This window comes from Alligator mississippiensis, chromosome 2, assembly GCF_030867095.1.
Source record: "Alligator mississippiensis isolate rAllMis1 chromosome 2, rAllMis1, whole genome shotgun sequence".
Taxonomy (NCBI): domain Eukaryota; kingdom Metazoa; phylum Chordata; order Crocodylia; family Alligatoridae; genus Alligator; species Alligator mississippiensis.
The window spans coordinates 114,605,917-114,630,008 of NC_081825.1; the positions used below are offsets into that span (position 1 = coordinate 114,605,917).

Below are 24,092 nucleotides of genomic sequence, written 5' to 3' on the forward strand. Positions count from 1 at the left end.
GTAACATATTTGTAGCTGGTTTGCACCTTAAACTGACTGTGTGGCAGGAAAATCACAGCTGGTTCAAGACTCTGGTGTAGTCCTGGCCTTGAGACCACACCAGTCTTGAGCTGGCCCCAGTGCAGTCCTAGGACTGAGACTGACAATCAGCTGGTTGTGGATCCCAGCCCTGGGATGACACCAAAGTCTGGCACTGGCTCCAGTGCTGGGACTGGCAATTAGCTGATACAGTTGTTAGTCCCAGCCCCATCTGGAATCACATTTGATGTAGTCCCAGGGCTGGCTGACTGTTAATCCCAGATCTGGAATTGCACTCAAGTCTTGAACTGGCTCAAATGCAATCCTAAGCTTGGGACCAACAATTGTCTGCCCCAGTCCTGTGACCATGTGGGAGCCTGGTATCAGCTTCACTATGTTCCTAGGAGAAGGAATGAATATTCAAGGAGGAAACTAAGGCCACTGGCACACGTTCATTTAATGGCAAGATGGGATTTGATCCCTAATTCTAACAAACATATGTCTTGCCATGCATGTGTAGCATGGCAGACCACATTATTTTGGTATAAGGCATCAAATCCCAATGGTGTCATTACTACTTGCTAGTGCAAGGGAAGTCCAGACTCCTGGGCTTCCCGTGAACCAGCACACTGAAAGCGGCCTGCAGCCCAGAACCCAAACCATCCCAGATTGGAACTGACAATTAGATGATTGTTGGTCCCAGCCCTAGGACCACATGGGAGTCTCAAATGAAAGGCTAAAATTATGCTAACTGCGCAAGGAAAAAAAAAAGTCAAAATATGCTGTAGGCTAAAAGAGACATTAGCTAAAGTAATGATCACACAGAATGACTAAGAAACTCAAAACAAGCATTAATTTATGTAAGCTTAAAGACAGATCTTTGATGTGCCAAATTTGTTACTAACAAACCTTAAATATTTAATAGACCGCTATGGGCAGCCCCCCTCCCACCCCCTTAAAAAGATCTTTACAATGCTAACTTATTTTCTGGAATGATTTTAAATGAAATATATCTGTAAAAACAATGTATGGAGTCCAACATGTAATCTCTAAAACACAAAAGACTTTCATGTCACTACAATGTTTTAAAACCTACTTTATATGAAACTATATTGCTCTTTGGGTAATAAGATTTCATAAATAAATTATTGTATATGGAATGCTTACTACTTCTATACTTCCAGCAACAGTGAATTATCTTAACTTGCTCCCTCCCAATTTTATTCCAGTTCTTTCAGCCAACAAATAAGTATTTTAACTCCAAGCATTTTAAACTGTATTTTTAATGCATAGTGGGCATATCTACACATGCATTTACACTGGCTTAAATTTACTACACAGTAAGTGGGAATAGTCCAGCATCTACACGTGCAGGTATTAAAGTGCATTAATGCCGTGTGTGGACTGACCTGAGACTAATTTAAGATTTACACCAACTTGAGCATAAATTTGATACCTGATTAGTTACTGTGCAGTAACGCGCATGTAGACGCCAGATGGCTCAGGAACACTGTGTGTGTGGACTGACTTGGGACTAACTTTAGACTGAAGTGTAGATGTGCCCAGTTGATAGTAGCTTTCATCAGGCAGTCTCTGTAGAAGTAACTGATTTGTTTAACTTATTCTTCCACTTACCTCAGAATCACAGCCACTAAAACTAACAACAGCGGAATTTTTATCCACATCCAGTAGGTCTATTGGGACATCACTCTGTGCAGAACATTAAGGGAAGGGCAAATAAAAAGCATAGTTTTTAACATATTTATCTTGTTTAATTGTACATAATTATGTTAGTGAAGAAAGGGCAATAATATTGTTTGATAAACTTAATTCAAAAAAAGTAAAAGAAATACATTTTTAGCATATTTGTTACATTTTAAGACTAGGACAATTTGGATATCTTTAGCTCTAAGTCTGCAGTGAACTTCCCAAACTAGTTTTTCAACTGGCTTATACTAGAACAAAACTCCAATGTAATGTCCATCTCGTCAGTCTGCAACAAGATAGACATTACATTGGTTTCACCAATGCAGGATCTATCTGAGGAAGTACTGAACGATCCTGTGTATCAATCGATCATTAAAAAAATAGATGTGTCCACCAAGAACCAATAGGAACATGGGATTTTTTTTTACCTGGACAGCTTGCCTAAATTTCAGTTCTTCCTGGCTACCTTTTTATAAGACTTTTTCCCTGGATGTGCCTAAAAGCTAGTTATCTCAGCATCAACTTCTCTTCCAGCTACCAAAGACAACATTAATTTCAGCTGACATGATAAAAGGAATAATTAATTTTAAATGCTTATCTGTAACCACTAAATCAAGTGTCATAATTTATTAACTACTAAATCAAATCAAGTGTCATCATTCTTCAAAAATTACATATACTGAAGATTTATTGTACTGCAACATTCCACAGCTACATGGGCGCTACAGACTGCTATCACTTTACAACTCTATGTGAAGACCACGTTTTGTTGTGTTGTGTTTTGTTTGTTTTTTAAACTATTTTTTGCTTTTGAAACTCTTGAAATAAAAAAAAAACAACTCTGGAGCAAATCCATATGTCCCATACCAGCCTGCTGGTAATCGTTTAATACCTGAATCTGACTTGAATTCAAAATAATAGCTTTCCACTTGCTTAAAAAAAAATCTTGAATTTTAGCTGTTCTATTAGGAGCATATGGAAAGTTATATGCCAATATTTTTTTTCAGTATTTTTTCTTATAAGTACAAACTGAAGTTTTGCTTTATAACAACAAGATAGCTATAAACTTGTATTATCAGCACTAAAGCCTTTAACATAAAAAGTCCTTAAGAACTGAACTTGTGGCATATAAAAAGCAGACCCTGATAAAAATCTTCTAGCATCAAAAAACATTAGTGTTCTTGCTGAGGTTTAAAAGTTGTATTAGGATCTAAAAACATCTGATAAATAGACTCTCACCTGTATCAAAACATTATCAATAGCTGTCTGCACTTCTAAGATAAGGCTGTAGCTGGAATCATCCTTATTTAATGTAAACTTGTCATTCACACTAAATGCTGGTACTGCTGAAACAGCAGTACTGGATCGAGAAGACTGCTGGTATTTTTCACGTTCTTGCAGTACCTTTATCTGTAAATGTTCCAACTCACTCCTGGTAAAGAAAAACTGTCAGATGTAAACACAAATGTTTTGAGACAACTTTAAATACAAAGTTCCTCTAGAAACTGGTTCTATTTTCCTGCAACCTTCATCTTTGTTATCTTTTCTACTTATAACAAAGTTTTATCTTTTTTAGGTAGTCCCCAACTCTCCTTCATTAGACTTCAGTTTAATAAAAAATAGGGCTGGAAGGGATCTCAGTAGATCATCTAGTTCAACTCCCTTTACAGGTCAGAATTATCCCTCTAAAACAAATGTTTGTTTACTCTGCAGTTAAAAAAAAGCTTCAAAAACACAGATTTCACAGGTGATCGGTTATAGTGCTTAACCCATTTCATTTTGAATATCTAACCAAAATCTTCTCTATTTCAATTTAAGCCCATTATGTCTTGTCCTGTCCCCTCTAGGCACAAAGTACAATTGATCAATATTCTTTCTGTAAGTTATATGATGTAATATTTTTTTCATAATCTAATCTAGTAATGAAATATGAAAATATACGTTAGAAATCTGTCTTGCCAAAGTACAGTGATTTCTGGAGGAAGTAGGAAGACATTTTCCACCAAAAATATAATGCATTCCTGACATGAAATATCAGTGAAAACATAGACTGTAACTTCTCCACACCTCTGCAAGGAAGTAGTAGAATTAGAAAGGTATAGAGAAGGGCAACCAAAATGATCAGGGTATGGAGCAGCTGCCATACCAGGAGACTCAAAAGGCTAGGACTCTTCATTTTGGAAAGGAGAAGGCTGAAGAGGGATATGATAGAATGTAGAACTCATTACTACAGGAGATTGCAGAGGCATACAGTATAGCCAGGATCAAAAAGAGGACTAGATACATTCATGGAGGATCATGAATTTATGAAGATTAATGGTCCTTCAGACCAGGGTGGATCAGGATGCATACACATCAGACCACATCCCTGAGCTGGCTCCAGAGTAACTCCACAAGCTGGTCAAATCTGTACCAGCAGATCTAGCACGCAGGGCCATGTTAGCCAGTCTGCAGGGTTGCCTATAGATTCCAAAATTTGGCAGCAGGGGAGCAGCAATTAACACTGCTCCCAGTCTCAATCCACCAAATTTCTAGACCCACAGGCCAGATGACCTGGTTCTGTTGGACAGGGTCGAGCACTACTGCTCTAGATATACCCTGTTCACACGCTCTCTCTCTCTAAAGCATCTATTTTGCCACTGTCAGAGACAGAATATCAAGGTAGATGGACCACTGGTCTGACCCAGTATGGCACTTATTGATTGATCAGATGATCTTATGTTCTTTCTATAATGTACAATACAAAATATGTAAAATAAAGCCTGCGTTACTGAGAAAAAGAAGAGGACAACAGAAGAACATCCTCTGAAAATAAAAATAGAAGGGGACATTTCTAAGGAGTTTCTCACTGGTTTTTCCACCTCTTCAAAGTGGATCAAATTACTGATACAAGAAATCTGAAGGAAGAGGTTGAGATATTTTTCATGGGGGCCTTTACTTTTAGGAAGAGATTTATGAAAAGAAGAAAATAAAACTACTTTAATTACTCCTCAGAAAGGACACTGATGCAGAAGGTGGAGGATCAAAGAAAATCCAAGATGGTTTGGAAGGCAATAAGGTCCAGAGGTTAGAGCACTAGAATGAATGAATCATGAATCAGAACATGTAACTTCTAATTCCTGATTGGAACACAAACTTCCTGTATAACCATGGAAAAGGGACAGGCAAATGAACTCACTTGATTTCCTTTTATCTATTTCTATTGTAAAACACTCATCAAGGAAAGCACACTGTCTCTAGGTGTTTCCACACTCCAAGTACAGTGGGGCCCCAATTTTACTTTAGGTCAGTAGATAGTACCACAGTACTTATTTCATGCACAGTACCCTCATGGAATGTATCCTGGAGCACATCAACATTTGAACTGTCTAAAAGGACATTAAAAAACAAACAAACACTCCTGAGCCCCAATCAGATTCATGTTAAAAGTGTAAGTTAAGTGAATGTGATGAAACCCACATTCCTTAACAGTGAACACTACACCAATAAGGGACAAATTCCATTCCCCTTTGTGTGCCTAAATGGCAGTTTTCTAGCCACATACCTCACCATTTTTGGTTCTGTCTCTGCCCTGTGGAAAAGACACACAGACTATGTTCAGTCAGTTACATTTATACATACTGGTCAGTGTATCTGAATGTGAGTCTGGAAAAAAGGATGAGGATCTTCCCATGCCTTAGTCGCAGACAGATTAAGGGCATTTGCCCAGAAAGTAAGATTCTGGCACCCCCTGGATTCTAGGCACCCCCTTGCACAAAGGGAGTTTGAACCTGTGTGTTTCTAACTTCCCAGCACAATGCTCTAATCACCACACAACAGGTTAAACATTATCCGCACCTCTTTCCAGGGCCCTTTTGAATCTGGGCCACTGCCCCTTGTGTTCACTTGGGAATTAGATAAAACAGATTGACAATAGTGAAGTAAAGAAGCTTTTTCTTTACTGGGAGCAAAGCTCCACGCTAGAACCCAGGGCCTCCTCCTTACCACTGTGGCAGACACGTCATTGAGCCACCCATCCTTTAGCTCAGGGGTAGGCAACGTTTTTTGGCTGGAGTGCCGAAAAACACTGTAATGCTTACCTCGGAAGGTGCTGGAGTGCCAGCATGGCAGAAAAACAAAATGAGGGCAAGGGGTACATGGCAGGATGACTTGCTTGTGTCCCGTGCCCCCGACCCAAAGCCTCTGCCCGCCAGCCCTGCTGCCCCTTGCCCCCCACCCAAAGCCTCTGCCCGCCAGTACTTCTGCCCCTTGCCCCAAACCCAAAGCCCCTGCCCACCAGCACTTCTGCCCCTTGTCCCCCACCCAAAGCCTCTGCCCCTCAGCCCTGTTGCCCCTTGCCCCCCACCCAAAGGCCCTAGCCCCCAGCCCCGCTGCCCCTTGCCCCCCACCCACAGCCTCTGCCCCCCAGCCCTGTCCCTTGCCCCCTACCCACAAACCCTTCCCCCCACCTCTACTGCCCCTTGCCCCCCACACAAAGCCCCTGCCCCCCAGCCCGGGCTCTGTGGCTGCCAGCAGCTACCCTGGCTCTGGGTAGCTGCTGAAGCCTGGGCTGCTCTGAGCAGGGCTTGCAGCATCCCAGCTGCCTACTGGGAACAGCCCAGGACCCCGGCTGGCAGCAACTCCACACCAGAGCGAGCAGGTGCGCCTTGGTGGGGGGGGCAGGGTCTGAGGCAGCACAGCCCTGGTCTCTCCCCCACTCCCAACACAGAGGTGATGAGAGCGGAGCAGCTGTTTGTAGCCTGCCTGCTGCTTGCTGCTGCTGCCCAGAGCTTGGGCTGTCTACAAACAGTTGCACCAGGCTCATCATCTCAGTGCTGGGAGTGGGCGAGAGACCGGGGCTGCGCTGCCTCAGGTCCCGACCCACCGCCTGCTCAGAGGTGCAGGAGCAGGTGCCGGTGCGGAGCTGGTGCCAGAGCCCGGCCCAGCTGTTTGGAGCCTCCCGGCTGCAGCCAGCCCCGGCTCTGGGGAGTTGCTGCCAGCTGAGGTCCTGGGCTGCTCCCAGCAGGCAGCTGGGATGCTGCAAGCCCTGCTTGGAGCAGCCCAGGCTCCGTCGCTGGCAGCAGCTTCCCGGATCCAGGGCTGGCCATGGTGTGCCAAGCAAAATGGCCTCACATGCCACGCTTGGCACGCGTGCCAGGGGTTGCCAACCCCTGCTCTAGCTTCTCTCCTTCTGGGCCCCACATTTCCCTCTGCTGCCCAGTGGCCAGCTTCAAAAGGAGTGCTGGAGAGGGGACTGAATAATGCCTGACCTGTGGCAGTTAAAGCACTGTGCTTGGCAAGGAGGGCCTAGTGCCCAAGTACTGTGCATCTTGAGCAATCCTCTAGCCACTCTGTTTTTAGGGCTAAAAATAAAGGAAGAGGATACTCCCACTCTGGCATTTAATACTGGTTAATCATGAGTTTCTGGCCAACTATGTTACTGTGACTTGGATGCACTTATACATTCTGAATGGGCACATGCAAGTAGCTGTACAGCTGCCCCACCATTGAGCAGCCAACTAACATGTATATGCTACGTGTGCATATTCACTTGGCAGGGGAAATGGAACTGCTACCTATGTGTAAGTGTCAAACATGCCACTTCCCTGGTTAGAAAGCTGCCAGTTGGACAAATAATGGGAAATAAAACACAGCCCTAAGCTTAGATTTGCAGCAGGACCCATGAACTTTATGATCCAACAGTGGAAATACCCTGTTTTGGAATCCAGACTCTCTGGGCACGTCTACACCAGATGTTTACTGCAGAGTTGACTAATTAGCTCCACATAAATGTTGCATGTCTACATATGCACCCATTTGGTTGGAGTAAACTAATTAACTCCACAGCAGGATAATACTTGCATTTAATTGCTTTGCATTATTTGCACATGTAGATGCACCCTCTGGATATTAGTGGAGTAATACCTCTAGAGAAATTTCAAATGACAATCAAATGGATGCTACAGGTAAAATCTCAGAGCTCAGCACTGTGAACAGTACAGCCTTCCACTCTCTCCTCCACTGACTGAGAAAAAGGGGGCTTTATTGGGATTTTGTCAGATGATCTCATGAGTGACTCAATGCAGATGTCCAATTTAGCCAACCCAAACACAAGGGACCTACAGGATCCAAAGAAGCCAACTGTACTGTGGACTGGTTGGGTCCAATGGCAAGATCCTTGAGAATCCTTTCTACACTACACAGCCACTCGAAGCTGCTGAAACAACCAGATGCCTTCCCAGCTCCCTTAAAGAATTTAGCTCCCCTGCCTTAAAATGCCACTGTAATAATCCTTTATGAAGTATCTTTCATAAGAACAACCCCTTCCAGGGTAGAACTTTGCAAGAGACAAAGAAATGATGACATTGATCAGAGCGGGAAAGAATAAGATAACTGACTCAAGCCAGAATGGCTTCTTGCAGAACAGGTTCTAAAGGAAAGCATGTGCTTCTGGTTCCTTTTTGGAGAAAGGTTTATAGGTATCAAAGTCTTTAGCTGAGTGTACCTCCATCAGACATGAAGGCATTTGTGCACATTTGAAGCAAAGAATGCATTAGGGAAAAGAGGAATACATTTAAAAAAAAAAAAAATCAAGGTTTTAAAATGGATCTGATACCTTGAATAAGCTCCCAGGGGAGCCAAAAAATGAAAATATTTTGAAAAAAAAATCCAACTGAACTTCCATGCTTCAACAGTTTTAGAAGAGGCTTACAATTCTCCCCACTCCCAGAATGATGAACTCAAGTGAGGCAGGACAGAATCCAACATTACTCTTAATACTTTTGGGATGTGTGTTTAAGCCACAGTCCCTAAAATAGCAAATCAAAGAAAAGAGAGACAGAGACTCACTACAAAAGAAGACGGACAGAGGTATAAGAGAAACTCACACACAACAGGCGCATGCAGACGAGGATGCACGCGTGGCACTGCGGACCCATCTGTGGTACCACAAACTGCATGCTCCACACACGCATGCTTTCACCATGCTGCTAATTTGTAGCATGACAGGGTTTTTTTACACCAGAAAATCCCGGTGTCAAAAAATCCATGCCAGAAAAAAGCGGGGCAGCACGTGGCAGCAGTGTGCGCTACCCAAAACTGGATGCCAGGTAAGGAAACTGGAAGCCTCCAGGATGTCAGGTAAGGCTGCTGGCGTCAGCCCAGGTGCTGGCCTCAGTCTCCCCTACCCCATCCAAAGCATTTTTCTCTGTGCTAGTCCCACGCGCAGGTGTATTTGAGAGGGCAAAAAGCAGCAGCATGTATTTATGCCACTTCTTTCCCTGCGGCAACTGCTCACTCCTGCTTGTGGGGACATGGCCAACAAATCTATAATTTCATACTTTTTGTACTTTTGATAATTTCAGATGTTGTACTAAATATATTTTGAAATCTGATTTCCAGAGGATGACTTCCCCTAGTATGTATATTAGTTTGTCCTGGATCTCTTTTACTATGTTCCTTTTAATTAAATTACCTTAAGGATGAAATCTTGTTTTGCATTTCTTGACTTATCTTTAGTTCTTCACCAGATCCACCTTCCCTATTGACAGGCTCTGTAGTCAGTCCTGTTACCCATCCTGAACAAAACATACAAAGATATTATGTTAGACGTCATGACTGAACAACATAGCCATAGTGCTACAGAACAGAGGCAAAACTGTCCACTACACAGGTCACTGGATACAGTAAAGACCTTGCTTTTACTCCTGTTTCTGCTGATCTATAACAACAGGTATGTATTTTCATGGCAAACCATCTGCCACTGTGTAAACAGAGAACAACGGTATCTATCCTTCATTATACAGCACTTTGAGAGCCCCAACTGAAGTGGGCTACAAACACATTTATCAGGAGCTAATATTTTTCTTCTGATAGAAGTACCTATACCACCATGGATAGGCTGGTTTTAGTGACCATAATGCAGTAAAGGTGATATATGATACATATACTCTGCCCTTATACTCTGCAATGCATATTGGGTTCAATTTTTATCTTAAGTCAGCAGTGTTTTACTGATAGGTGAAGATAGGTCCCACAGTCCTTTAATCATGCAAAGCCTGCAATGAATATACAAGAGGCACACATATATTTTATGTGCCTGCATAGATCTACCATTGAGTCAACATTAAATGGCAGGTTTTTGACTATTAGGTTTAAAAGTAAGGTTTCAGGGCCATATTTTAGTCTCTACAGTAACCTAGAAAGCAGCCTTTTAATGTCTGGAACCCTAGTAACCAGAACACGGACCACTTTTGCTATCGTTTCTCATTCATAAACCAAGCAGTGCTACCAGCAGCCAAGTGACATCAAAGGAGATGTTTTCAAGAAAAATCTTGTGTACTTAGAAAAATCTGTTTTAGTGAGCTCTAGAACACCAAGAAGCCAAAAAGAACAAAAAAAATAAGTGCCAGAGATCTAGCAAGATTCATCATTACTGAGAGAGAGACTCTATTTAGAGTGACAAGAAAACAAAAGAAAGGAATATAACAATTATCAATATTTATAATATCAATGTAACTGTACTTTAAACAATTTAATCAAGTATAAAACCTTTCATGCTCAGCACAATCATCACTGGGGTATACATCTGCCTATAGCATACAATAAGCAGCTGCTTTGTTACCCTTCAAAAAAAAATATGTAGACTCAAAAAATCATATTGTTTCAATGTACTTTAAATGTATTGCAAAAAAAATTCCAATGTTTAAGTCTTTTAAAAGACATTTGTACCAGAAAGTCCTTTTTGTAACCAGGATAGATAATTAAAAAAAAAGTTGTCTCTATTAACACAGCATACTTAAAACACTATAATGTTCTAAAAATCTGTAAGCATTTAGTAGATGTCTTACCAGAATATGTGGATGCTAATATTTCATCATACCCATCTTTTCCTACACAGCCACCCTGGATTGATGTGATACTTTCTGACAATGCCTACAAATAAATCACACAAACACTATAAAATATGGTACTTTAGAAGGAGCTTACATGCTTGTTTTCAGTTTGTACTGCAGGAGGTCTGTTTGGATTCACAGCAACTCAAAGATACAAAAATAATAACCCAACCCACTGTTCCCCCCACAGCACTGTCACCATTGCTTCTCCCACCATCCGGCCATCACACAGGCAAAGCTTCCTTTCCCCACCCCACCACTGAAATGACACTGAAGCTCCCCATTCACCCCAACTCCACTGGCTGGATATAATGGCTGTGGCCAAGATGTGGCCTGTGTGCCATAGGTTGCTGACTCCTTACTGTAATTTGGAAAAGGTATTGGTAACTGCTTTTTTCCCAAACAATCTATTCATCAAACAGTAATTAGCAGAATGTGTTGGAAGGCAGAAGTTGTAATTATTAATTAAATCCACCATTTTAATAATTAGAACAAATGTAGCTATATCCAAGTAGTACTCAATGTAAGGGTTCATTAATTTAATTAGGCAGGAACTTCGTGGATTTTCAATACTTGGGTTATTTTTTTAACTAAAATTAGCAACGCCTTCTTAAACTATAAAAAAGGGAAAACATTTTCAAAAATATACTTTTAGCATTTCAATCAATTTTGAAAGAGAATGGCCAATTATGCTTTCTGGTTCTGTTATAATAGTATACTACTGTTTTCAATCACACAGAAATGCATCACATTTTACAATATAAAGTGAAAGGCTTTTGCAGTAACTTCAGATTTTGTAAAACCTTCACCTTATTTGTTACTGCTACTTTAAGCACGTCTAAAATTAAAATGAAGTACAGATTTAACAAAGCACATAAGAACATAATTATCCCATGTAGACCAAATGGATATTTACTCATTTTCAAAGACTGAAAGATAACGTGAAAGCAGTATCTGGTGCAAATATGCATCAACTATGTACAACTAATTTATAGTTATAAATAAAAAGAAGAAACTAAACTATAAATTATTTCTTTTCTAATTTAAAGCAAAGGATGTATTTTACATTGTAAGAAAAGGACAATGTCCTGTAATGAACTTACATGATCGTAGCGAAGGACAGGATCATTTGTACTGTCAAAATTATATACTTCTAACATACCATCATCTCGGCCGATAAGTAATTCTTTAACTCCGTCTCCTACAATGTCAAAGGTATCTATACACAAGATACCTAAGACAACAGAAAATAGGACATCCTCTGAAGATCAAACAGCTAACTATTCATTCTTTATCAGTTTTATTTCAATTAATGATTTGGGACCTTGGGAGTAGGGAGCAAAAAAAATATTGGTCCATGGGGGGAACCCCACACACATGGTGCTTTAATGGCTTAGCTTACATTGACAGAATTCCTGGTTAGCCAAGGTTAGCTAAGGTTTTACTAATGCCATTTCTGGCTTTTATAAAAGGTGACATGCTTTCTCCTTTGTTTATAAGAAACTGCAATGTACTGAGCACATAAAGACAGTGCAGACAAGAGAAGAATAAAAAAAGGCATTTAATATAAAATTACTAAAAAGAACCAAAACCAATCCTGACATTCAGGTCTCTCTGAAGCATCTCAGATGTTGCCAGCTGCAGTCCCTAGTAAGATGTGAAAAAACGAAGCCACAGTACGAAGTTATATAAAGATACATTTTACAAGACAAAGTGTAAGATTAGGTTGCAATGAGGTGACTAGATGAGATCAAGATTCTGTTTCTTGTCTTTCCTTATTCCAAAGATACAACTGGTGAAGAGTTCTGTAAGAATTCTAAGCCTAAAAGGAAATAAACATACTATAAAGCAGATTTTCTGGCCATTTAAAAAACAGCAGCATACAGTTTAAAAAAGAGCTTTGTTCCGTTCTCAGATTGAAATTATAGACAATGTAAAAATCAATAACAAATATATTACAGAGACAGCAATAATCTCTGCTTCGAGAAGAATTCATATCACTGCTCCTTCTGAAAAATATGATTTGTGTTAGCATTAAGTAGAGCCACTATTATTAGAGATAAACATTTTATATATATAACGTTTATTTTCATGAAAATCACCGTACAATATTTAATAACAGAAATACATTAAAGAACTGAAAATAACCTGCACCAGGTAACCAAGAGAAGAAAAGGAAGACAAAAATAATAACTAAGCTTCTTTAGAAGCAGCTCAAGAGCACAAAACTGAAATTCACTCATGTTACCCTACTATACCAGCAAAGTTTATATCTCTTCAAAATGCCTATAAGTGTAATGAGATTTACTGATTATTTCATAAACCTTAGTTATAGTGAAATGCCAAATATGTGAAGTGATTACTGTGACACGTACCTCCTCTCTTCTTGTCATTCCTGATTTCCCATTTATGAACTGGAGATGAACGAGAAAACTGAATAAGACCAAGTTTGCCATCAGATGTTCCAAACAAAACTTCTTCTCCAGAATCACCTAAGAACACCAATTAAAAATTTGAACCAGTACATTATGTTTCTTTATCAGGTATTGAACAAACCACTCAGAACAGTTTTAAGCACTTTCAAATATTTGCTTTAATGTTCTCCCTCAGAATATAAACTCTGAATTTTGTGAATCTGAATATTTTGTAAAGGTATCAAACTTCAAAGTAAAACAAAAAATACCCCTAGTAATCAGAACAGGACTCTTAGAAAACAGGTTCATAACTACTGCTGTTTCTGATTTGTTTAAGTCTGATGTTCTTCTGTACATACATCACTAACCAAACTTCAGTAGTCATTTGTATAAAAAGAGCGAGACAGGAACATATAATAAAATTAATGTTTAAGTAGAGCTTTCACAGATTCTGAAAGGACTATCAAAAGAAATCCCCTCCACCCTTAAAATTAGCTATGTCTGTACAAAGGGTAAAAAAACCCAAACAAAACAAATAAATAAATTAGAAACACTACTTCATCTCACTGGATCAGACTGCAAAATTCAGCTTCTGCTGAAAGGGGATATGAAAGGGAAACCATTGATTTCCCTCCCAATCACAATGCTGCTTTCAAATGGTCCAACTAGACAAAAAAGCTACATATACCACACACTTGAATATGAGGTCGAATGTATGGCCTTAATTTACTTTTGACCAACAGTGCTCAATTCAGTTGGAAGCAGCAGCAAAAGTACTGAGTAGACATTTTTTTTAATTTACAAAATTTAAACTAGTTTTGATCCTCCCTTCATATAGCCAGTTTAACAGAAGTCCTCAACCCTCTAATCCACCAAATGACAGCTAATGAAACAGCATTTTGTTGAAATATTATGGCATTCGTTCATCAGCAAGTGATGGTGGATATTGCAGCTATTCTACTGACTGGTGGTGTATTTTCTCTTGTAGCTGTAGAGATGGATGTTAGACTTAAGGGTCCTGCCACAGTGGTAACACGTATATGTAGTGTTAGGGGCTCCTGTACTGATAGGCTGTTTCCTTTGGTCACATTTTGGTTGTAATTCAAGTGACCATTTCTCGTCATGATGTTGGACTACATGATTGAGAAGGGAGCGCCACTTTGTTTCGTCTCCTGCTAAGGCCTCCCAAAGATTTGGGTCGATTCCAAAAACCTTCATGTCCTGCTTGCAGATGTCTCTGAAGAACAGTTTCAGGCTTTACTAAAATATAGTGTTTCAAAAAACAAATATAGTGTGACAGAAAACAAACAAACAAAAAAATGCTTCAAGAAATGAATTCCAAGACCACCCAAAAACATGAGGCCCTGATTCTTATTTGCATGGTAATCTCTCTTCATATTTCACTATAAAGTGGCCTTAGAGTGAATGTAAATGAAATTTCCATTCACTTTACGATCCGCTTTAACATTGCCAGACTGGTGTAAAGTGGCTGTGGTATAACTGAGCACCAGGACTAGAAAAAGAAAAATGTATGTGGAAGAAATTAACAACCCATATTTCTATAGGTATCACCAAATAATGCATATGAGACTGCTATATACTTCTGGGTACATCTTTCAACTTTAAATCTTACTATTGCCTAAAGGGGAAAAATGCTGTATCCCAGTATCTCTAGCGATAATTAAGATCTGCATGAAAAAGAAAGCTTGTACATAATGGAGCTCTAACAAAGGATTTCTAAATTTGCCTTTGCCTGAAGTTGTTTGACCAGAACTTTACTTTTTACAGATTTTTCCTTTGTTTTGTTTATTAAACTGAACAGCAAAATAAACAACAGATGACCAAATAATGATAAAAATATACATCTTTTTACTTTTTGGCATATGAAGCATTTATCATGTCACAGAACTATATGGAAGTTGGTGCCTGACAGATGTTTAATAATTTCTACATTTTTGTACAAAACCTTGGCTATCCACATCCTGTACTAATTAGAAATGCTCTGATATAACGTAGTCACATTCCTATCAAAACTTACATAATTTTCTGTAATTTTATTTGAAACAACTATTCACGGATAGATTTCATGAACGATTTCATGAAATGTACATTAAAAGACATACTTACCACCATTTCCATTGTTTAAGGCAAGAACACTTGGTGGTCCAGGAACTTCTACTTCATACAACAAATCAGACCCCTAAAGACAGAAATAAATTACTTTTTAAAAATATAACTTTATTTCTAATAAGCACTTTTGATCATAGATAAGTATATGCTGTGTTACATATATGGTTACACTTCAAGTATGAAAATACTGTAAGTTTGTGTGGGGAACCTTTCAAAACTGCCAAAGAATAAGATTTGTATAAGTGGAGAATAGAACTTACTAAAAAGGGAGTAGTAAATACATGGTTTAAATTATATCGTTAGTGTTTTTTTACTCATTTTTCTGGTAACATAATCGGAAAATTCATGCAACCATAATATGTAAAGAATGTCATTCAATAAATAATGTTACTACCTGGCTACTCATGTCTATAGATATTCGATCTGAATATGTATTAAAAGAAACAGGCTCAAGCTCTGAACCTGAAAATACAGGTTAAATTTTTATTCATGTGAACAGACCTTTTGAAACTAATGGGCCTACTCAAATGCTTGAAGTTAACTATATGGGAAAATGTACACTCAGGGTCTGAGCAAATATAAATCATATATATTTAAAGTGAAAGTTCACTACTCCTTTCTTCAGTAAGGTCTACAAAGACTATAATTCCCATAAAAAACAGTACTCTCTTTTCTGCTCAGCAGATTTAATGGAAATAGAAGAAATCTATTTTATTACAAGATGCACAGCAGAATATTTATAGTGATGGTCATTTTAATGACCCAGATATTCACAAGGGTTCTTGTAATCACTAGGGAGAATAAGGTTTTGTGGTATTAATACTTATAATAACAACAAGAAAGTGTTTTTAACCTGTAAAACTCGAAGGACTCTATCCTGACAGGCCAATATTGGTGTTATGCAATTGAGTTTTTCTACTGGAAGACAGAGAATATCATTGATTTTATCGCCTGATAGGTAGTAGTGCTGGTCCTTGCAGTCACAGTAATGGTTATAGATATAGCTTGCACAAAGAAAAAGGTCTGCTCCTGATATATGCCTGAGAAAAAGAAAAAAAAGTATTTTGTCAACGTTTTCTGTAATATTCTCTTGGGCCCCATTATATAGAAAGTGCAAAATGACACATGCGCATATGGTTTGCATATTCAGAACCTCAGTAAGCAAAAATAAGCAACTAGCCTGTTTAAAGGCTGAGACTTATTTTCAACAAGCTATAAAACCATGATTTCTCTGTGTTCTTATGTTTACCATCTGTCTCTGCATGTGTTTGCTAGTAACTCCTTTAAGAGACTAATAAACACCTTGCAGAAAATTGCATTAAAGACAAAACCAAAATTATTTTCTTCATTCTTTTGATTAAAACTTAGTTCAGACAAGCTTTCCCTGGAGCATTTTAGAGCAGTATCGGGGGGAAAAATCAGAAGTTATCTCCATGCTGGACTTAACAGAAGCACTAAAGGCTTTTTTTAATTAATTATTTTTTTAAAAAGGCTTTTTAAAATTAATTATTTTTTTAAAAAGGACAGTAGATTTACTGAAGGTACATTAGACTAAATTGAACAGAAGTCCCTATGCCAGCCACAGTGGAGCCAGCTTGAGGCCTGCAGCAGCCCTGATCTGATGGCCCAATACAAATATAGTTTGGTGCCCTAATGTCAAAACAAACAGCTGCAGGAATGTAGCAACTATGGCTGTTTGCAGATGTTAAAAAAAAAAGCGGTGCTTTAAACTTGGCATGCCCCTGCACCGAGCCCAGAACACACCCAGAAGAGGCAGTGCCTTAGTGGGACCCGGGTCACCCAACATCTGTATACATTGAGTGCTTTAGTGGGGTCTTTTTGGTAGTTTTTTTTAACAGCTGATTGAATCGGCTTTAGCTAAAAGTGCCAAAAAGCCCCCCCTGAAGTGCCTGATCTATACAGAAGTGGCAGAACTGGGCTGAAGTAATGTGCTGCTTCTTTTGGTAAAGCGCAGGTTTTTTGTTTTGTTTTGTTTTTTGTAACGCCTGTAAGCAGCCTATATGCCTGAAGGCTTCATGAATTCCAGTTTTTTAATCTGCAGACTAGAACTGTCTGAATAATAAAGTTGCTCAATTCTTTACTTACTGCCACCTTGTGGCTCTTACTTGGAACTCATCTAATTTTCATTTGCACATAAACAGAACATTTCTATCAACTTTCATACATTAGAGAAACTCCAATTTTCCATTCTATTCACATCTTGAATTGCTACTTTCTCTTGATTAAAAGTTTTCAAAGTTGGCCCTCTTCTAGACTTATAGTTAAATTATACCTGAACACCATTTAAACATGTTTAAAGGGAGGAGAATTTACAGAAAAGAAAATAGCTAAATTAATCAAAAGATCATTTTACACCAGAGATGTCAAAGATATGTGAAGCCCTATTATCTGGCCCAATAATGCTGTTTGTGGAATTTGGACTGGATCCCCATGCTACAAAGATGAATGAGTATGTTAAAAATTAACACTTTAATAGTAACTGCTTTTAAAACCCTTTTTCCTTCCCTGAAATGGCCATCCTTTACCATACTTCGAAGAAAAAAAATATTCAAAAACTCAGGTTTTTTTTAATTGGTCTGCGACCCCTTTGGATATTGTTGTGCACATCCTCTTACACCGATCACTATGATTTCTTAAGTCAATTCAACTAATACCTAACAACTGTTTGGAAAAGGATTCACACCTGTACTCATTACTGACACCTTTAAAGGCCAAAATCTTTTAGAATTCTGTCCAAAAGTTCTGTGGAGATGCTACCTATTTGACTTCAGAAGGAAAGATAAAATGACACTTTAATTGGGAGAAAAAAAGAATGGATACCAATATATGGTGAAAAAAATGCAAAAATAATTTACTGAATATAACAATATACAGGACTTAACAAGATACACTTAATCTAAATGGCCACTTTGATTTACCTACCAGCAAATCAATGTGTTAGGTCAGAGCCATCCAATTTCTTGGCTTCTGGGAGCCACATGCCACATAGGCCCCAGACTAGTGGTCCACACACCACATGGGCAGTGCCCCCACCTCCACTGTGCACAGCCTCACCTCACTCCTGGCTGAGTGAACTGTGCAGGCAGCTCTCCCTTCTACTGCCGCATGCAGTACAGACAACCTGACTCTTGCCCTTGCCACTTGCCCAGCATGAGTAGCCCAGCTCTCTCCCGTTGCATGCACAGTACAGGCAGCCAGGTCCCCCACTGAGTGCCATGCCATGCGGGCAGCTTCCCCCTCTGCCACAGGCACTCCAGCCCTATCCCACTGTGCTGCTCCACCTCCAAGATTGGGAGCAGGAAGTGGAAGCCAGGGAGGTGGGGGAGGGAAGTGGGGGAGCTTAGAGACCCCAGCCACCACTGCATCAAAAGCAATAAAGGGAGCAATGGCCAGACAGGAACCCATGGGCCACGTTAGTCCCTCACCCATGAGGCCCCATGCGGCCTGTGGGCTACCAGCTAGACAGCCCTATGATAGGTAATGGCAACTATGAAAGGACTGTCTAACAAACTACTTATATATATATGTTTTTTTTAACAAAAAAGTACTGCACATACATAGCTTTGATGTTTTCCGTGAGGTTAGTTTCAAACGAAAGGAACTGCTTCCCTCTCTTTGTGAAACCTCTAACCTCTGATCCTGCAGCCAGAAAAATTTTCTCCTGCGGTGTATTAAGAGCTCCTCCCAGCTCCAACCTTGTGATCCTCTGCCCTGGTAATGTCTTGAACACTGGCTATGAAAGTCAATAAGGAAAGTGACATTTAAGTATCTAAATATTGCACTTACAATCTTCTTTTAATTCAGAAGACACCAAATCCACTTCAGGACACTAAGCATCATTCCAGTGATTTCCATAACATGCACCTAGTTAAATCTTATTATTAATCTCATGTCTCTGTAATATCAAATAAGATATCAGTCTTTAATAAGTTAACTTTATTTTCTGAAAAGGTTACATAAAGAAGATATGAGAGTTAACTACTATTTATCCATATAATATGTGCAGTACAATCAGCAGCAGTGCAAGCTTCCTAATAGTACCCCACTAAAATACTACGTTCTTATTCCAGGGGAATGACCTCTAGTAATGAGAAATCTTTCTTTCCATGGTCATAGAATTCTTTTCAATTAGCCAGAAGGTCAACCAAGATACATGTCATTATAGTTGTTTAAGTAAGCTGGACATCTGTCCACAAGTCTAAGGCTTCTGAAATGTAATTAGCTTACACAAGTCACTTAAATATTAAATGTCACTTTAAGTCACAATGTATATTCTGGGATAAAACCACTAACATAGGATGTTCAGCTTTGTATCTTAATGTATCTTCATTACCTTTCTCCTCTCCTCAACCCCAGCTGGCTTTTAATTGCTATTATGTACACTATTCATAGTTTCATAGCTGGTAGGGTCGGAAGGGACCTAACCAATCATCTAGTCCACCCCCTGCCATGGGTAGGAAAGGATGCTGGGGTCAAATGACCCCAGCTAGGTGGCTATCTAGCCTCCTTTTGAAGACCCCCAGGGTAGGGGCAAGCATCACTTTCCTTGGAAGTTGCTTCCAGCTCCTAGCCGCCCTGACAGTGAAGTAGTGCCTCCTGATTGGGAATGGATTAAAAAAAACCTACATACCACAAACAATCACATTAACTACATAAATAGCTGAACTTACCATAGCTTCTCCTTTTTTGATGCCAAAACATGTAATTACGCCATCATGATCTCCAATAACAACCTTAAAAATATAACGTGTAAGTAGCTTAATTATTTTTGCATTCCTCCTATAGATATTTTTAAAAGGAAGAATTTTCTTTATATTAGTTATGTGGATCTGTAGCACAGAAAGTAACCATTACCAAACACCACACTAAGTGATGTTAATAAGGCATGACAGGGCACTTTATAAAGACTAATACAGTCCTATAATTCAGGAATCTAATATTTAACAATTATTTTACTACCATAAGTTAATAATATTTTTTTTTCAAAATTGTTGATTGAAGTCCAGCTATCACTCAACAGAAACGTTCAAAAGCATTTTGGGGGAAAAAAAAGGTTTTCCTGTGTTTGACGGTATTATTTCTTTGTTACCAAAAATTTACGAAAGAAAATACATCATTGCTTCTCCAGAGTTTGCCTGTTCCAATATTCTCTTTCCACAAAGAAATCATAAACCTGTAGTTACAAGAACATTTTGTTAAAAGCTCTCATGTTCCATAATGGTTCTTAGCTAATAACATCAAACAAACAACAGCCCAAAAAGCCCACCAAACAAACAAGGGTATCAGCAAATCTTTAAACAGCATGAACTGGGAGAAAATGTGTTCAATTTCCCAAGTAGAGGTCAAAAGATAATCTGTACTGCATTGATAACATTAATCTGTAAGAAAAAACAAAACGAACAATTTAGAAACAACAAACTCTTCACTTCTAGAAAATCACTACCTTCTGTGTTGCCCTACGTCCTGATGCTGGCAGGAGCCTCATTGTCTTCTGAGATGTCACTCCCACCTATTTGAAAAAAATCACCACATTATGGAAAACATTCCAATTTCTACACTTCAAAAAAAAAAGTCTTAGGGATAACATTTTCTTGTTATATACATTGTGGAGAATATTCTATTTAACCAGAGTTATACAACAGGTGAGCTGGGACTACCTGAACGCTGAACCCTAATATTCTACGACATAGAACTCACAGATATATTTAAATGTCACCTTTAAACACTGTACACCTTTAACCTCTGTACTTTCTCCATCCTTTTTATTCTACATTTTTCATGTATTGGTGTTTGTAAAAGTACCAGCCTTTTTAACAGCTCTGGAGACTATTTCCAGATATGTGGCACACACATTTATCCACAAATTCAAGACTGCTTGCACAACAGAAAAGATGTGCCATAATTCTGATACAGAAAGACTTGTCATAGTAGACTGGTCAACTACTTGAAAGCTGCATTGCTTTGCATTTGCTGAACAAATCTAATTACCAGTTTTGGCAACTGTTTTAGTCTGCTTCCAGACCTTAAAAAAACAAAACAAAAGCACACTTTACCAGAAGCAGCAGCACGTTACTCTAACCTGGCTCTGCAGTGTTGTTATAGATTGGGTGTTTTTGGCACTTTTAGCTAAAACTGATTCAATCAACTACTAGATAAAAATGCCCAAAAGCCCCACTAAAGTGTACACAACCTATACAGAGGTTGGGTGAGCCAGGTCCAGCTAACGCACTCTCTCTTCCCGGCACATGCTGGGCTCAGTGCAGGAGCATGCCAAGTTTAAAGTAAAATGCCACTTTTTTATTTTTTAAACATCTTCAAGCAGCCTTAGACATGTGAATTCCTGTCCCATTGACAACTTTTTGAAGTTGATAAATAAACAAGCATAAACAGATTTAATACTTGAAAGAATCAAATCATTAAAAGATGGTTATTAATGAGCTGCGATCCTGGTTTTCTCTGTTTAAAAATCACAAATTCTCCAATTTAAAAACCAAAAACAAATTCTCTGATTAAAAAATGAAAATCCACATTTTTTCTGAGATAAAATGAAACGCCACTTATACCTATATCTATAAATAAAAGTGATGTTTCATATATATATGGCATTTATATATATAAAAGTGGCATTTCATTTTTATCTATATATCTATATACACATATCAGTTGAACACAGTGTTTTATTGATATAGTTACAATTTTAAAGCAATTTAGAAGCCTAACAGTGCCTCAATCGTTATAATAAAATAAATTACAAGTACCCATTTATTTTGGTGTTCGATTTTGGTTTTTGTACCATTGAAAATCAGAGCTCTGCCTGCCCCCTTTGCTCACCAGGACACAGGTTCAGTTGTATCTGTAACTCCTGCAAATTTGTGGTGCTGAGCAACCCTGATATGCCAGTGCCCTGACCAAACTGTTGCCTCTCACTCCCAGCCCATAGCTTCCTGGCCCTGCCAGTGCCCCTCACTCCTGACTCTCAGCCATCCCAGCCCTGTTCTAGTGTTTTACTACCCTCCTAGTGAGAAAGTTCTTCCTAATATCTAACCTAAACGTCCCTTGCTGCAACTCGAGACCGCTGCTCCTTGTTCTGTGATCTGCCACCATTGAGAACAGTCTAGCTCCATCCTCTTTCAAACCCCACTTCAGGCAGTTGAAAGCTGCTATTAAGGCCCCTCTCAGTCTTCTCTTCTCCAGACTAAATAATGCCAGTTCCCTCAGTCTCTCTTCACAAGTCATGTGTTCCAGGCTCAGAACCATTTTCATTGCCCAGCTTGACCACATCCTTTCTGTAGCAGGGGCCCAAAACTGGACACCGGACTCCAGGCACAGCCTCCCCAGTGCCAAGCAAAGAGGAAGAGTCCCACTGCACTACCCACCCCGCCCAGCTGCAAGCTCAAGTGTTGCTGCACCTCATGGGGCTCACCCCCATGCCCAGCAGCAGCACAAAGGGCTGATATGCCAGTGCCCTGCCCTTGTCCATGCTGTTGCTCCTCACTCCCAAGCCACAGCCCACCCCAACCCTGCTGGTCCACAGCCCCCTTCCAGATCCTACTTTGCAATAATCCTATGACGATGCAGACGGCCTAAAACAATAGATCCAGCAAGTACAAACTGAACAAGGTCCCTCCAGGGACTGTAACTCCAACTTCTGCTATTCTGGATGGGGAAGGAGAAGCTGTGAGCAGGCAAGGGGTGGTTAATGATGCTATCACTGCTGCCAAGTTGACTGCTGATCCTATAAAGCAAGTGGCAGCATAAGAAAAATCAAATCATGGTGTCCGGGAGAAGTCGGGCTGGAAGAGACCTCCTTCCCCTGCCTAAGGAAGGACCATCCCTCTCCAACCCATCCCCTAATAAACCACGATCTAAACTCTGCACAAGCCTACAGGAAACCCTGCCAACACCACGCAGCCCCAACACCCTGCCAGAGCCGAGGTGCCACAGCAGCCAAACGCCTGCTCCTACGAAACACTGTCAACGTAGGCTCAGGAGATCCCGCCCGGGCCCCAGCTACGGAGGGAGGCAAAACCCCCCACAGCCCGAACCGATCCGGCCATGGCATTCAAACTCCTCCCTGGCCACAAATCTGGCAGCCTGTCAGTCGGACCTCAGCAGAGGAGCCCGACCCTGTAGCCAGGACCCTCCAGCCTGGGCCCCAGCAAGAGCGCTGGCATCGCCCAGTCAAAAACCCTCCAACCCGCGCCGGACGCAGCAGCGAAGAGCTCTGCCCCGCCGGGCAGCGCGGGGCGGGGGCTGGTTTCGTGGGTCACCTGCACGTAATCCACGCGGGCCAGAGCCAGGGCCAGGCCCAGCTCCATGGCGACGGCGGCGGCGGAGGCTTCCCCGGGCCCCTCAGCTCAGGCCCGGAGGTGGTGGCGCTAGTTACCATGGAAACACGACGAAAGACGGGGAGGGGACCTTAAACCGGCCTCGGATTGGGCAGGGAGAGGGGGGGGCGGGCATGCAACGTGCTGCGGGATTGGATAAAGCATCGCTCCAAACGTGCCTTGCATTGGGCAGGGCGAGGGGGCAAGTATGAAACGTGCTGTGGGATTGGTTAAAGCGTCACGCCCGCTGTATGGAGTGCTGTGGGTTTTCCCAGCTGGGCGGCCTGTCACTTGATTCCCCGCGAGGAACCGCGCGGGGCGTGTGCGTGCGGCGGGGCCGGGGCCGGGCTGCTGCTACCGGGTGTTTCTCTTCTCCACCAGCCGGGGGCAGCTCGGAGCTGCGTCTTCTGAGCGGCGCCCTGAATCTCGCAAGGGTTCCCGGAGCCTGGCAAGGTCGAGAGCCACCGGGTTAGGCAGACGGACAGAGAAAAGGAAAGGGCGTTGTGACTGTTGACATCGGTGAAACTGCTGGGTTAGAAAGAAAGGGAGGGAAGGAAAGAAAGAAAGAAAGAAAGAAAGAAAGAAAGAAAGAAAGAAAGAAA

General features: G+C 40.5%; 1 protein-coding gene across 3 annotated transcripts in view; it reads right to left on the reverse strand.

The window, feature by feature from the left end:
* The window catches only part of BBS7 (Bardet-Biedl syndrome 7), a 46,057-nt gene extending 22,506 nt beyond the window's left edge, over positions 1–23,551 (reverse strand). Inside the window, exons 1-12 of one of the 3 annotated variants that reach the window (XM_014596225.3) lie at positions 23,434–23,550; positions 20,607–20,672; positions 19,834–19,896; positions 18,721–18,896; positions 15,996–16,182; positions 15,140–15,212; positions 12,974–13,090; positions 11,702–11,832; positions 10,554–10,638; positions 9,179–9,281; positions 2,965–3,157; positions 1,654–1,728 (exon numbers count right to left, since the gene is read on the reverse strand). In XM_014596225.3, the coding sequence (XP_014451711.1) occupies positions 1,654–1,728; positions 2,965–3,157; positions 9,179–9,281; positions 10,554–10,638; positions 11,702–11,832; positions 12,974–13,090; positions 15,140–15,212; positions 15,996–16,182; positions 18,721–18,896; positions 19,834–19,896; positions 20,607–20,672; positions 23,434–23,481 (1,317 nt within the window). In that variant the 5' untranslated portion in view covers positions 23,482–23,550. Of the gene's footprint in view, positions 1–1,653; positions 1,729–2,964; positions 3,158–9,178; positions 9,282–10,553; positions 10,639–11,701; positions 11,833–12,973; positions 13,091–15,139; positions 15,213–15,995; positions 16,183–18,720; positions 18,897–19,833; positions 19,897–20,606; positions 20,673–23,433 lie in introns of all 3 variants that reach the window. The other 2 variants (XM_006263437.4, XM_014596226.3) reach the window with 2 other exon arrangements.
* Between the last annotated feature and the right edge of the window lie 541 nt (positions 23,552–24,092).